This window comes from Sus scrofa, chromosome 6, assembly GCF_000003025.6.
Source record: "Sus scrofa isolate TJ Tabasco breed Duroc chromosome 6, Sscrofa11.1, whole genome shotgun sequence".
In the NCBI taxonomy this organism is placed as follows: Eukaryota; Metazoa; Chordata; class Mammalia; order Artiodactyla; family Suidae; genus Sus; species Sus scrofa.
The window spans coordinates 1,244,331-1,257,706 of record NC_010448.4 but is presented as its reverse complement, the minus strand read 5'-3'; the positions used below and the strand labels follow the sequence as shown (position 1 = coordinate 1,257,706).

The window sequence follows — 13,376 nt, the reverse complement described above, 5'->3', positions numbered from 1 at the left end:
TGGTTCGGCTTCAGGGCTCACCTCCTTTCCTCCTGCTTTCTGCCCCGAGCTTGGCCGTCCTGCTCTGGCGGTGAAGAGCCCAGCAACCCCGAGCTGCAGTGGCAGGGGCTCCTGCTCACGCATGGGGCAGCTGTGGCAGCTGGCAGGTGGGGCTTTGTGCTGCCAGCCCCGTCCCCGGCCTACAATCCCGCACCAGGAGTCATGGACCCAGATTCCAGCATCAAAGCTGTGTCCCACATGTGACAAGCGGGGCCTGTAGCCCTGGGAGTCTGGACGGCCGAGCGGCCGTGACCTCTGTCTCGGCAGGTTCCCTCTTCCTCCCAGAGCGGCTGGGCCGAGCCCAGGCCGGGCGGGAGGCCCTGGGGCCATTCCGCAGAGTGAAAGCGGCCCTTTGAGGACGGCACTCAGCCGCCTCCTCCCGGTGTGCTCCCACTGGCCTTGGGGCAGAAATGGCATCACGGGGTCGGGTGATTGTTCCAAACCCCCTCAGAGGGTTGAGAGGCAGTGACGTCCGTTGGCAGAGGGCAGGGATCCGGGAAGGAGCCCTCGGGTTCTGGTCTCATAAATAAGGACACTTGGACCTGGCGCTCGGCCACCTGGGCTTGCCTCCCTTCCGTGTAATGGACGGAGCAGGAAGCCTGAAGCATTTCATTGCCGCTCTGGGACTGGGGCCTTCAGAAGAGGGACCGGAGCCTGGCAGGCGAGGGTGGGGCTCCGGAGGGGCGGGGCCAGGGGGAGGCATGTGTGGCCGAGGGCATAGTTGCCACCCTGGTCGCGGTGGTCTGGGGGCGCAGGGAGACAGCCCCTCGCTCACCTGGTTGTCACACGGGCAAGGCTGCTGAGAATCTCCAGTATCCAGCGCGCCAAGCCCAGGGAAAGCGAGTTCTCGCAGGGAGCCCGCGCTGCCCAGGGCCGTCGCCACCTTGCGCGGGGCCAGGTGCCTCCGGTCCTCAGCCTCGCTCGTTGCCGGACTTGGGGCAGGGCTGCGCACACTGGGCGGGGCTGGTGGGAGTCCCCCCATCCCCGCAGGGGACTTGAGGGGTCTCCACCACGTCCTGCTCTGGGCACTGGGGTGCAGGCCAGGGCGTTCAGGCTGCCCGGAGGCACAGGGACGAGCACGGGGACCCCCTGCCCACAAGCCGAGAGCCTCTGAGCCGTGGGGCCAGGTGGCCCTGACCCTTTGGGGTGGCACATGGGGCGGGGGGCTTGGGAATGCGGGACTTGGCACCCCCCACCCCAGTGAGGCCAGTGGGCAGGGCTGATCCAGGCACCCACACTGGCGGCCTCACTTCAGGTGGGAGCTCCCCACGGATGCTGCACCTGGCCTGAGGGGACACACCAGGCCTGCAGGGAGCTGAAGGAGCCTTCTCTGCACGGCTGGGGTCCTCTCAGAACATGGGCGGGACAAGTGCCGGATCCCCCCAGGGAGGCTGGCGGGCCAGGCAGGCGGGCCGGCGTGGCTGCTCAGCCAGACAGCCCCAGGCCACCCCTGCCACCCCGGGCCTTGTCCTCCCCTGCCCCCATGCATGCGCCAGGCTCTGAGGAGAAGGGCAGGCACCCCCACGTCAGCCCCCGGGTCGTTCCCCTCCCACCCCGCGCAGGCTCCCCCCACCCACCCGTCCCCCGACCAGCCCCCTCCCCGCCCCTCGCCCCCCCTCCCCATGTTTCAGGGGCTCCCTCTGGTCCTGCAGGCCTCGTCCACCTGACACACAGCTGCTCGGGGTGGAGGCTGCAGCTTCCTGCCGCCCCCCCGGGGCTGAGGGACCAGCTCCCCTTCGCAGACGGGACGCTGAGGCTCTAAGACCCAGAATGTGCTGTGTGGCCAACGGAGGCGCGGAGACGCAGCCGCGCTTTGCTTGACGTCAGGGCAACATCAAGGCTTCGGTCCCGCCAGACGGCGCTGGCCTGGCTGAGGACCACGCACCGCGGGGCCAGTGGGCTAGACGTCCAGGCGGAGGCTCGTCTGACGGACAGGGCCGCGTCCGCAGCCACGTCACAGCATATCGTGCGTGACTCCCCGGGGGGGGGGGGGTGGTCAGCGTGACAGGTGACACCTGTGCCGTAGAAAATGCCTCACGCCGGCTGAGTCAGGGCGCCCCCGGCACAGGCTCCGGGGAGCCCCAGGGCTGCCGTGTCACCTTCTGAGTGTCTCCGCCAGGATGCCGCCGGATGGCGAGGGAAAGCACGCGTTCGGCGATGAGAATGCTTTTGCCGGAAGGTGCCATCGCTTCTCGTGGTTGCTTCACCAACAGGGACGCTGCGATTCCTGCAGGCACCTGCTGGTCCTGAATGGGATGGTGGGCTTGAGCCAGTGTCCCTGCACAGCGACGCCCTCAGGCCACTGACCAGGAGTACGTGAGGGAGGCTCGGGCGCCAGTCCCGCCTCTGGTTTCCTTGGAGAGACAGCAAAGCACCAGAGAGGGGCTGGAACGCGGGTGCGGAACAGTGATGGGGGGGCTGCCTTGTGGCTGTGAACATCGGAATGAGGCTGGGGCCGCCCAGTCCTGTGCTGACCAGGGAGGGACCTGGCAGAGGGAAGCTCGGCCAGCGGGGACAGGACGCCCCAGGAAGGACGGCCGTGGGCTGACCCACAGAAGGAGCTGGGAGTGCACGCTGCCGAGAAACCAAGAAGCATCTTGAGCTTCAGATGGCAGATGCATCGAATAAACCTGACCTAGACAGGCCGTGGGCAGGAAAAGGTGTGGCTCACAGCGGCCCAGAACACAAATCCGGCCCCCGGGAGGTCACAGGGGCCACAAGTGGCTCTGCAAGTCCCAAGCCCATAGTACAGGCTGGACCCTCCAGCAGGAGCTGACCTTGCTGTTTGAGGAAGAATTTCTTCACCTCGGGGAAAATCCCAACTCCGTTTGGAGGCCCTCACCTGATTGGACGAGGCCCACCGCGTGTGGAGGCCCTCATTCTCGGGGTCAGCTGATCGTAGAGGCTACCCCGTCTCCCAGTCCCCCAAATACCTCCATGGCGACACCCAGGTGGGCATCTGACCCCCCAGGGACCACAGCCTGGCCAAGCCGACCCGTAACCCAGACCATCACACCCTGTGAACCAGCAGGGCGTCCACAGGCCTGCAGGTCCTGGCATTACAGGGTGACGGCTTGGGGAGCCACAGCCCCTCGGACCCTCCCCACACCCCAGCCTCTCCCCCAGCTCCCTGTGGCATCTCCCTGAGCAGATGGGGCCGCAGAGCAGTAGAGGGGTGGAACCCTGAGAGGCTCTGGAATCCGTGGGGACCCAGTCACCCCCTCTCTGCAGTCTCCTGACATCCCAGCTCCATGGCAGGAAGGTCAGCTGACCAGTTGCCACCTCCAGCCTTCAGGACAGCGTGTGCAGCAGGCATGACAACAGTGCAAGCTGGCCTGGGCCAGAGGCCAGGCTCAAACTGCCCCAGAGCCAAGCAACTCTGGACGTGTGTAGCCCTGCGGAGCCGGGGCGACCTGTTGTGTAAAGTGGGGTGACTCTGGGTGTGTGCGGCCCTGTGGAGCTGGGGGGACCCACTGCGTAAAGTGGTGTGACTCTGGCGTGTGTGGCCCTGCGGAGCTGGGGCGGGTACCCGCTGTGTAAAGTGGGGTGACTCTGGCGTGTGCGGCCCTGCGGAGCCGGGGGGGGTACCCGCTGTGTAAAGTGGGGTGACTCTGGCGTGTGCGGCCCTGCGGAGCCGGGGGGGTACCCGCTGTGTAAAGTGGGGTGACTCTGGCGTGTGCGGCCCTGTGGAGCCGGGGGGGTACCCGCTGTGTAAAGTGGGGTGACTCTGGCGTGTGCGGCCCTGCGGAGCCGGGGGGGTACCCCTGTGTAAAGTGGGGTGACTCTGGCGTGTGCGGCCCTGCGGAGCCGGGGGGGTACCTGCTGTGTAAAGTGGGGTGACTCTGGCGTGTGCGGCCCTGTGGAGCCGGGGGAGCCGCTGTAAAGAGGGGAGGTCACAAGGGTCCCCCGAGGACTGGCTCAGGATGCTCAGGCAGCACTTAGCAGGTGCCCGGGCTGCAGCCATCTGGCTGAGCGGGAGCCTGGTGTCCCTCCTGTGCGCCGCGGGGACAGTGGTGGCTCGGAGCTGACTTTCCTAGGCAACCACACTGCAAGCAGGCACCACGCAGCCTTCCCAGGCTCTTGGTGGGGCTCAGCAGAGATGGGCCCTGAGTCCTTGTAAACTGTAAAGTGTCAGGTCCCCTGAGTCCTTCTAAACTGTAGAGCCCAGAGAACAGCCCCTTCCAGGCTCAGGCGGTGCTGCCTGGCCTCCCCACAGTCCCTGCTCCCTCGGTCTGTCCAGGACCCTGGGCGCAGGTCAGGCCAGTGACAGCCCCTGTTTCTCAGATGCAGACTGAGTTTCTGATGATCGGTAGCTCCCCCGAAGCCACTTTGTGTTCATGAGGAAGGGTTTTGGCCTTTGGGTCTCTGCACGCGGCCTCCCCATCAGCGCTGCCCGCCAGGGCTCCCTGGACTCAGATGCCCTAGAGCACGACAGAAACAGGAGCTTGAGGGCCTCGGTCGCACCGGCCGCGTCCCGCGCCCCGTGGCTGCAGGCAGCGTGGTGGCCAGTGCAGGCCTGGATCCCCACCACCAACTCCACCTTGGGAAGCGCCCACCCACCCCCCGTCACGCTCCCCGGTCCCCACATTCGAGGACGGGGACGCAGGCCTGGCCTCTAGGAACCAGAGACTCTGGGGTTCTGCCAGGACGTTCCGCCAGGCGTCACGGCCGGTGCCACATGGAGGGCCGCAGCAGGCAGAGCCGGGCTCTGGTGCTGCCTGAGCCCCCAGCGGCCCGTGAAGCCCAGTGTGGACGCCTCGGGCCCCTCATGCCCCCTCCCTGTCCCAAGGGTGCCCACGCCCAGCTGATGTGGCCGGGCTCGGCTGGGCCGACACCTGGATGATGGGGGCGAAGGCAGGAAGGAGCAGGTGAGAGTGAGCGAACGCAGGGGCACACCCACAGCCTCAGGTTTCTGCGGCCGCCTCCCTCCTCCAGGCCCGGTCTGCGTCCCCAGAAGGCTGAGCACCTGCTCAGGGCACTGGACTCTGGTTTTGAAGAGCTGCAGGTGCAGGAGGCGAGAGGACACTCGTGGAGGGAGAATGAGCCCTGCATCTCCTCTCTCATCGCCTGGGGGTGGGGGGGCACCTTCCCGGCCCCCAGCCGAGGCCAGGCCGGGGTGCTTCTGGTCTGAGCCCCAAGGACGGCCCTTTGGTGTCACTGCAAATACCCAAAGGACATGTAGGGATTGTGCTGGCCCCGCTCCTGCCGTCCAGGGAGTGGTGGGCGTCTCCCTGGTGTTGCAGGGACGGGCCTGGGGCTGAGCGGGAGGGAGGCTTCCCGAGCCTCTGGTCCCTGCATCCTGCTGAGGCTGGCAGCCTGGCGGCCCCCTGGCTCCTCAGGAGCCCAGCTGGGGGGCGGGAAGGTTGGACGCTCGCACTTCACTGTCCAGGGCGGGTGGGGAGCTTAGCTGATGGCCCCTGGCACCCCCCACCCCACGTCTGTGGACAAGGAGCTGTCGGCTTGAGGGCCGACCAGAGAACAAGACGGAAGGTGGCTGCGTCCGCCACCCTCGGCCTGTGGGCGTCTGCAGGGCAGGTGGCCGGCCTGTCCACGTGGCCCCCAGGGGCCTTCGAGCGGGGCAGGGACTGCAGCCGGGCGGGGCACCCAGACCTCCCCCCGCAGGCTGGCAGCTCTGGAGCCCGGCCCTGAACCCCAGCCCTTCCCGGCTCCCCCTTCCTCACCTGCATCGTGGGGACAGCACGAGGGCCCAGACCCCAGGAGGCTGTGGTCTCCTTCACGCAGCGCCGAGGGGATGTTCGAGGCTCCTGGCTCAGCTCGTGGGGAGCAGGGTGGTCCTGGCTGCTGTGGGGGTGGTCTGACCCCGCAGCCCCAGGGGTGGCCCGAGCTCAGCTGAGCGGAGGGGAGTCCACCCCCAGGAGGGAGATGGGCTGGGCGGGGAGCCCCAGGGGCTGCGCTGGGCACCACCAGGGCAGGCTCCCCCAGACTCTCGCCCCCCACCCTCCAGCTGTCTGAGGTCCCTCCCCTGGGACGTGAGGGCAGCCGTGGGTCTCCGTTGCTAGAGAAACGTGTGAGCAGTGAGGCAGGGCCGCGCCTCCGTGGGAGCTGCACACCCAGACAGACATTCGCAGGGTAGCTGGGGCCACACGCTGAACTGTCATCCAAACAGGACGCCACGTGCGAGGGGGTGTCCTGACACCGGGCTCTGGGGTCCGCTGGGCGGAACGAGATTCGGCCTCGGTGACTCGGGGCCTCCTGCCCGCCCCGCCCCGTGCCCCCTCCCACTTCCTGCTCACTCCCGAAGAGCAACGGGGCTCTCGCGCCGCGGGGACCTGGGAACAGCTGGTGCATGTGCCCACAGCGGTAGGATGGCCACATCAGAAGGACATTGGACAGCCTCCTGGGACAATCCGTCATGGCCCCAAGCCGCCAGCCCACGTGCAGCGGAACAGGAGGCGCTGTGGGGGCCCCGTGGGCACACAGGGCCCATCTCCCAGGATCAGTGGGGCCCTGCCCCCACGGCATGATTCCGGCTCCTGAAGCTGAGACAAGGGAGGGAGGTCCCAGTGGGGGCGGCGCTGGGGGCGGGTGGCCAGGCCAGACACCTGCTTCTGGCCTGGCAGGAGCCAGTCCCCGGTGGAGGCCCCTTTCTGCCTGTGCACTGACCTCAAAGGTCATGTCAAGTGTTTTTCAAAAAACAACGTCCCCACCTGCCGTGGCGCATTTGACCTGGGCCAGGCCTCCACTTCCTTGGCTGTGAAATGGACAGATCGCCAGGCCTTCCTCACAGCTGCTCCAAAGATGTCCTCCTACGAAGGCCAGGCACGGGCGTTGGTGTGCAGGCCTGGCTGCGGAAAGCAACGTTGCCACGGCCCCGACGCGCGCAGAGGCTGCGTGTTCTGCTGAGGAGGCTGCGTAGCGCGTAGCGGCAGCCGAGGGCGGACGGCATCCGAGGCGCTGGAGGCCCAGGCCTCCTCCCTGATGCTGTCATTTCTTCAATCTTTCCCTCACGGCCCAAGATACCTGCCTCAGCCCCTGCCATCACAGCTCCTCTCCACTCCTCAAAAGTTGGGATGAAGTCGGGGGAGGGCCCCCAGGTGTGGCAGAGAGTGGACCTGGGCACGCGCCCTGGCAGGGAGATGGTTCAGAGAGCAGGGCACCGGTGGCACCTCACTCCGCGGGACGCTGCCGTTACCACGGCAACCGGCTCAAGGCAGGCCCCACGTGCAGGAAGGAGCGCGGGTCGGAGATAAGCTTGGGGAACAGGGTGGGGGGGAGGGGAAGCGGGGGTGGTGGGCTTCCAGCGGGAGCCGGCACTCCTGCATTTTAGCTGGGACGCAGACACGTGCAAGGAGCCAGGTTCCAGAAAGAGAGAACGGCGTGGACATGGCAACGGGCAGAAGTGCTGTTTGGCCGAGGCAGCAGGGGCAGAGCTGGAGCCGAGGCCGAGGCGGAGAAAGGGAGGGCCGTCTGGCGACCTTCAAGGCCTTAGCGGCAGCGCCACAGCCATCCCTCTTCTCCCTCCATGTGGCGGGAGATGTGAAAGGCAGCTCTGAGACCACTCGACCCCAGACTCCTGTGACTTTTAACTAAAATGCAAGTTCCCGGGCCTGGCCCTTGACCCACTGACCAGCAAGCCTGGCCCCCAGGGGTCTGCGCGTTAATCGTCGCTGTCCGGCGTGGGAGCTGCTGAAGACTCAGGAGCTGGGGGGCAGCGGGGCCCCACTGTCGGCTCCCCGGGGTGGCGGGCTGCAGGCAGGCTGGTGGACGGGCTCCAGGGCTGGACTTTCCCCTGGGCTCTGCTTCCTCATCACTTGGGAACGCACAGAAACGCCGCCAGAGGGAGAGGCCTGGGCGCGCCTCGTCCCGGCGTGGAAGCAGCTGGCTGATAAGGGGATGAACGTGATGTCATTTAGTTCCTTCCGCTAATCCCTTGTCACGGCTCGTGGAAGCCTCCTTGGGGAGCCTCGGCCGGCGGAGCTGGAGCAAGGGGCCCCGGGGCTTCTGTCCCAGCAGCTCCGGGCCCCACACCCCAGGAGGGGTCCCCGCTGAGCCCTGGGAGCCCTTGGTCCCAGAGGAGCCAGAAAGGTGGGTCCCTGGGGTTTCACTGAAGACACTGGTCTCTCAGCAGCCGTCCCGGGGAGTCCAGGAAAAAACTGTTGGACAACGTTCGGGCTTAAAGTTTCACGGGGTGCAAAGAGGAGCACACCCAAGTCCAAGAGAACGTGAGAGCCCGGCCAGAGGTCCCCCGCGCACAGCACCCCAGTGGGGCCCCCAGCCCGCGTGGAGCACTGTGCAGCCGTCCGCGGGAGCGAGTGCCCTGCCGTGTGGATGAGCCTCGGAAACCTCCGGCTCGGTGACAGAAGCCAGACACCCAAGGCCACATCTCGCATGACTCCCTGGACGGGAAGCGTCCAGAACAGCAAATCCAGAGACAGAAGGCAGATCGGCGGCTGCCCAGGGCTGGGGGAGGAGGCGGAGGCCCACGGGGTTTCTCCGGGGTGAAGGCGATCTGGAGTCCGAGCGCGGTGAGGGCTGCCCCACGCTGGGGATGTGCCGAGAGCCACCACGCCGCGCGCTTCGAGATGTGTGTGTGTGAACTCCGTCTCCATCCAAACAAACAGCCCCCCAGTGTCAAAGTCCAAACCACACGACGCCTCCGTCGCTGCGGCTCTGGGGCGGTTTTCCCCACAGGCCTTGCCCCGGGGCCCCGGCGCTGGCAGGCGGAGGAGGCCGAGGGCCACCGGGCACAGTCCCCAGGTCCCTGCCGGCCCGTTCCTTCCTGAGCCGTCCTGTAAGCGCGGATCCCTTCTGCGGTTGACTTGCGTTTGAGGTTTGGAAAGTTGGAGAAACCGAAGCCCTAATAATAAGCCCTGAGCTGTTGACAGGGGTTCTGTTTGGTGGGAGAGACACATCCAGTTGTGTACGTGGGGCTCTTCCTCGCACTTAAGTTATCGCTTTGATGGTCTTTAAATTACAGAAGTGTGGAAGCCCAGGCAGAAAGCCCTGCCCCAGCTCTGGTTTCTGTCCCGGCGGGAGCAGACGGGCACTGCGCGCGCGCGCGCACACACACACACACACACACTCACGCCCATCTCTCCACGCGGGTGAGCCGAGGCAGTGGGCACCGAGGGTACCAGGCCAGGAGACGATGGAGACCGTGCCCTCCCTTCAACTCTGTTTTGGCAAAAGAACTGAGAATTCTGCTGGAAGGGGGAATGCAAAGAATGCAGGCATTTCCAACCGGATCAGCCTTCCTCTGTCCTGGGCAGACGGCTGCCCTCAGAGCCGGAGCGGGGCGGGGGCGCCAGCAGAGGGTCCGAGGGGGCAACACGGCTCAGAAGCCGAGGCCAAGGCGGGTCTGTGCCTCTGCCCCTCACCTGCCGATGCCCTGGAAGGACCGCCAGGCCCAGGTCTCTGAAGCCTCGGAGCCCGCACAGAGGGCGCTGGGATTTGCCCCGTGACCAGGGCCTGGCCCGTTGCTGGCAGGCTTCCTTGGGGCGGCAAAGGGGTCTCAGCCCCGGAGGTGATGGGGCAAGCGTTCGCCTCCTTCCCCACAGAACACTCGTGGGCTTCGTTTCCCCGTCTTTTCTCTCCTCCACGCAGGCTGCACCCTGCCCCTGCACCCAGCCCAGGACTGCACGCCGGACGGAGGCTCTGTGCGTCCAGCCTCTTGCCCCCAGAGCTGGGTCCTGGCAGCGGTTTCCTCAGGCCGGGTGGGGGCAGGGTGGGGGTCCCTGCAGCTGCCCTGCCGTGCACCCCACACAGCCGCCCCCCTGGGGTGCCGGCCAGTGGCCCCAGAAACACAGTCGCAGCTGCCAGGTGGGGACAGTGCTGACCGTCAGCCCCAACCCTGGGCTGGGTGGTGGCAGGGGCCACTTGAGAGCAGAGACCCTGCTGGACCCTCCGCGCCCCCAGCGCTCTCCCCACCTGGGAGCCTGCCAGCAGCATCACCAAGAGGGCAGCCAGTAGGGCCTCCGCTGCCTCCAGCCAGACTGTGCGGTCCAGTCAGCAGGCCGCTGTGGGTGCTGCGGAGAAGAGTAAGGGGTAACTCCTGGAACCAGCGGCAGCTCAGCGGCCACAAACCTCGGGGTAGGTGCCCCCACTTGAGTGTCTGAGGCTGTGCTCCCCGCTACTGCCAAGCCTTCCCAGAGCTGGGCCAGTGAGGCCACCCCCAGAGCCAAGAGGCCTGCGTCGCCCCCCTGCACTAGCCTGCATGTCACCAACATTCCTGTGTCGGGACAGAGAGCAAAAGCCAAAATCTCGTCTCCTGGTCTCGCCTGCATTTCTTCAGTCCCCCAGGCCTCCACTTGCAGGGCCCCCGGCGCCCATCTGGCTCGCTGCCTCCGGAGGTGCCAGAAGAGTGGCTCGTGGCCCCGAGAGTGCCACCCCTTCCTCCTGGCCCTCGCCTGACATCCGCTCCTGAAACCGCCTGTGCAGAAGTTGCCGCCGAGAGGGAGCCAGAGTGGCCACACTCTCACGCCCCCCGTGTGCTGTCCCGTCCCCTTGCTCAAGTTTTCACGCGTCTGAGCCTCATCCACAAAAAGAGAGCAGGGGAGCAGGTGGGAAAGACACCTGGCATGGAGCGGGTGCCCCTAAACCCTGGGCAGCTGCGTCCCCACCTCCGTCCCCACCGCCATCACCACCAGCACCGTCATCACCGCCACCGCCTTCCCCGCCAGCGCCACCACGGCAGCAGCAGCAGCAGCAGCGCTCATGCTTCCTCTGTAGCCACCGCCGTGTGCTGACACCGTGGCATGCAGGGTGTGGGGACAGCCCCTCTTCATTCCAGGCCGAGGGCGGAGGGTCTCCGGGCCTTTGGGTCTCCTGAGTTTCCTTCGGGAGGAGGTTCTCCTCGCCTGGAGAACAGGCACAGCGGGACGGGGGTTCTTGCCGCCCCTTCCTGGGTGTTGGGTTGTCATCAGTGAAGCCCTGGGAGGATGGCTCAGAAATAAACAAACGTGCATTTTTGACAGATGGCGGGTGGAAAATGACTCATAGGAAGCGCATGCCAAGTGCTGTCCATCAGGCCTTGAGTGGGTCAGGTTTCGGCACCGCGTCCAAGAACACCGTGGCTCACTGCACACGGTGCCGCCAGCGCGGGGAGCTGGCCGGAGCGCCTGCAGCTAGAAACACCCGTGGGAACCCTCGACCCCGTGGTCAGCGCACGCTCTGCACCCGTCCCCGCTCCAGCTCTCCCGGCACCTCCACGCCGGGAACAGCCTCGGAGCCCGGGGGCTTGAGGCAGGGCTGGGGCTGCACGCCTGTCCCGAATCCAAGGTGTGGCCTGGGGGCCCTTGAGTCCAACCAAGCCTTTCTTTGTGGCCGCCAGCTCATCCTTAGTGCCTGGGCAGCGGGAAGGCACCACCGGAGTGAGTGAAGCAAGGCCGACCCCGTCACGTGAGCTGAGGAGGGCCAGTTGGAGGGAGAGGTGCCAGGGAGCGAGGCAAGAACCCCCCGAGACCAGCTGCCCAGAACCATCCCTTCCCAGTCTGCTCCTTCCCGCGGAGGATCCACCCGGGATCCACGGTGAGAGGACTCGGCCCCAGACTCAGCGCCCCTTCCGTCTGGGCACCAGACACCCAGGGGCCTGCCTCCAAGCCTGCCTCATCCCCTGCTCAGAGCCCCAGAGCTGAGCCCCCGGCCAGTTCTCCACGGCCCAGGCACACCCGACCTCGGGCCATGGAGAATGACGAGCACAGCCCCCAGGGGGCCCCTTCCGGCCAGGGGACTGGGGTGGACACAGCGGCACCTGGGGCAGGGTGAGTCCTCTGGGCCGCAAGCAATGCAGCACTCTTTCTGGTGGAGCTGTGGCTGCAGCAGCCCCGCCCCGTGGCGTTGGTTCCAGGGCGAGGGGCAGAGGAGTCAGCCCCATGGCCTCCGAGGGTCCCCTGCCCGCAGGGAGGGAGGGAGGTGGTGGCAGGTGGAGCTCTCCGCTGCCAATGCGACAACCCCCCAAACTCAGCCCTCGTGCCACCCTCACCACTGTGTTTCCCGCTCTCTGGGGCCAGGAGCACGGGCAGAACCGCCCGGCAACTCTTCAGCGCCCCGTGGTGTCAACAACCACAGCGCCACGGTCTCGGGCTGGCGCGGAAGGTCCGAGTCAGGGTCTCTCCCTTGGTGGGCGCCTCAGCAAGGACTGCGGGGAGGCTGGGCCCACTGGCACTGTGGCGGGACCCCAGCACGGCAGTGCCGGGTGGTCAGATCTCTGGCACGGCAGCTCAGGGCCATAGTGAGCCGCCAAGGAGCCTTCTGACCTGCCCTTCCCAGCCCCTCCCTTCCGCTGCATCCCGTGGGTCAAGGACAAGGATGCAGGGGAGGGGGTGGCGGGAGAGGAGCGAGAACAATCCCTTCGGAGCTTTTGTCCCTGCTTCTTGCTGGTTGAGGACGGCTCACTGGGCAGGTCTTCTCAGTTCATCAAAGTAGTGATGGGATGCAGGGGACTGTGACCGAGAACCTGGCCCCAAGTCCCCCCAGACCGGATGCTCTGTGGGCGCTACATCCAGCCCGCTCATCTCCCTCTCAAGCAGAACCCAGCTAGTAGCCTTCCAGAGCGGGCAGCCAGGGGTGAGGGAGGTGGAGGGGGTGGAGGGGGGGATGGATGAGGGGGTGAATGGGCAGAGCGATGGGTGGGTGGCTGGGTTGGTGGGGTGGTGGGGGTAGATGAGGGGTGGACAGGTGAAACTTTATAACTGAGCTCTGTTCCCACACCCTGAAATTCTTCCTTCTGAAGTGTGTGATTCAGTGACTTTTGGCATCTTCACGAAGTGTGACCACCGCCACCGCCTAATTCCCCAGCGTGTCCATCTTCCCTGGGTCCCTAGGTCGCTCCTGCTTCCCTCCCCCAGCCGCTGGCTCCTGCGCGTCTCGGGACCCCCTGCCAGTGGGTTCACGTGCCGTTGTCCCCTGCGTCAGGGTGCTGAGGCTCACGCGCATTGCGGCAGGCGTGAGCCCTTCACCCCCCTTCAGGGTCGAGGGTTAACCCCGAGGTGTGGACACAACACACTCTATTTCCCTGTTGGTCACCCACGAGCACCAGGTCGCTCCGAACGCTTGGGTGTGAGTCTGCGTGGACCTGCTCGTGGGTGTGTGCTTGGGCCCTGCGGTCACTGTCTGCCCCCTCTCAGGCCCTGCCCGACGGTTTCCCAAGGCGGCTGCGCGCTTTGCGTGCCCACCAGCCGGGAGGAGGCCTCTGTCTTCCCCACACGCTCGCCGGCTCTGCCCGTCTGATTCAAGCCACCCCGGCGGGCTGAGGTGGCCTCGCTGTGGCTTTGGTCTGCTTCCCCGATGGCTGGCGACGTGCCGCTCTTCCTGTGCTTCTCGGCCACTTGGGCCTCTGCTCTGGAGAAACGCCCTCCGGGCCCTTGGCCCCTGCTGCC

The 13,376-nt window shown here is 66.5% G+C and overlaps 1 protein-coding gene across 1 annotated transcript; it reads right to left on the bottom strand.

Annotated features, from left to right (window-relative positions):
• Positions 1,670–12,550, bottom strand: LOC110260888 (collagen alpha-5(IV) chain-like). The gene is made up of 2 exons (XM_021093671.1): positions 5,721–12,550; positions 1,670–5,196 (listed from the first exon to the last, which is right to left on the bottom strand). The coding sequence occupies exons 1-2, from the start codon at positions 6,673–6,675 to the stop codon at positions 4,655–4,657; spliced, it is 1,497 nt and encodes a 498-aa protein (XP_020949330.1). The 5' UTR covers positions 6,676–12,550; the 3' UTR covers positions 1,670–4,654.

Bases quoted from the DNA above. Each gene is read 5' to 3' on its own strand.
- LOC110260888 (XM_021093671.1), bottom strand. From the start codon at position 6,675: ATGACCTTTGAGGTCAGTGCACAGGCAGAAAGGGGCCTCCACCGGGGA. The intron at 5,197-5,720 runs GTGAGGAAGGGG...GGGTATTTGCAG, and splicing joins GTGCTGTCCCCACGATGCAG to TGACACCAAAGGGCCGTCCT.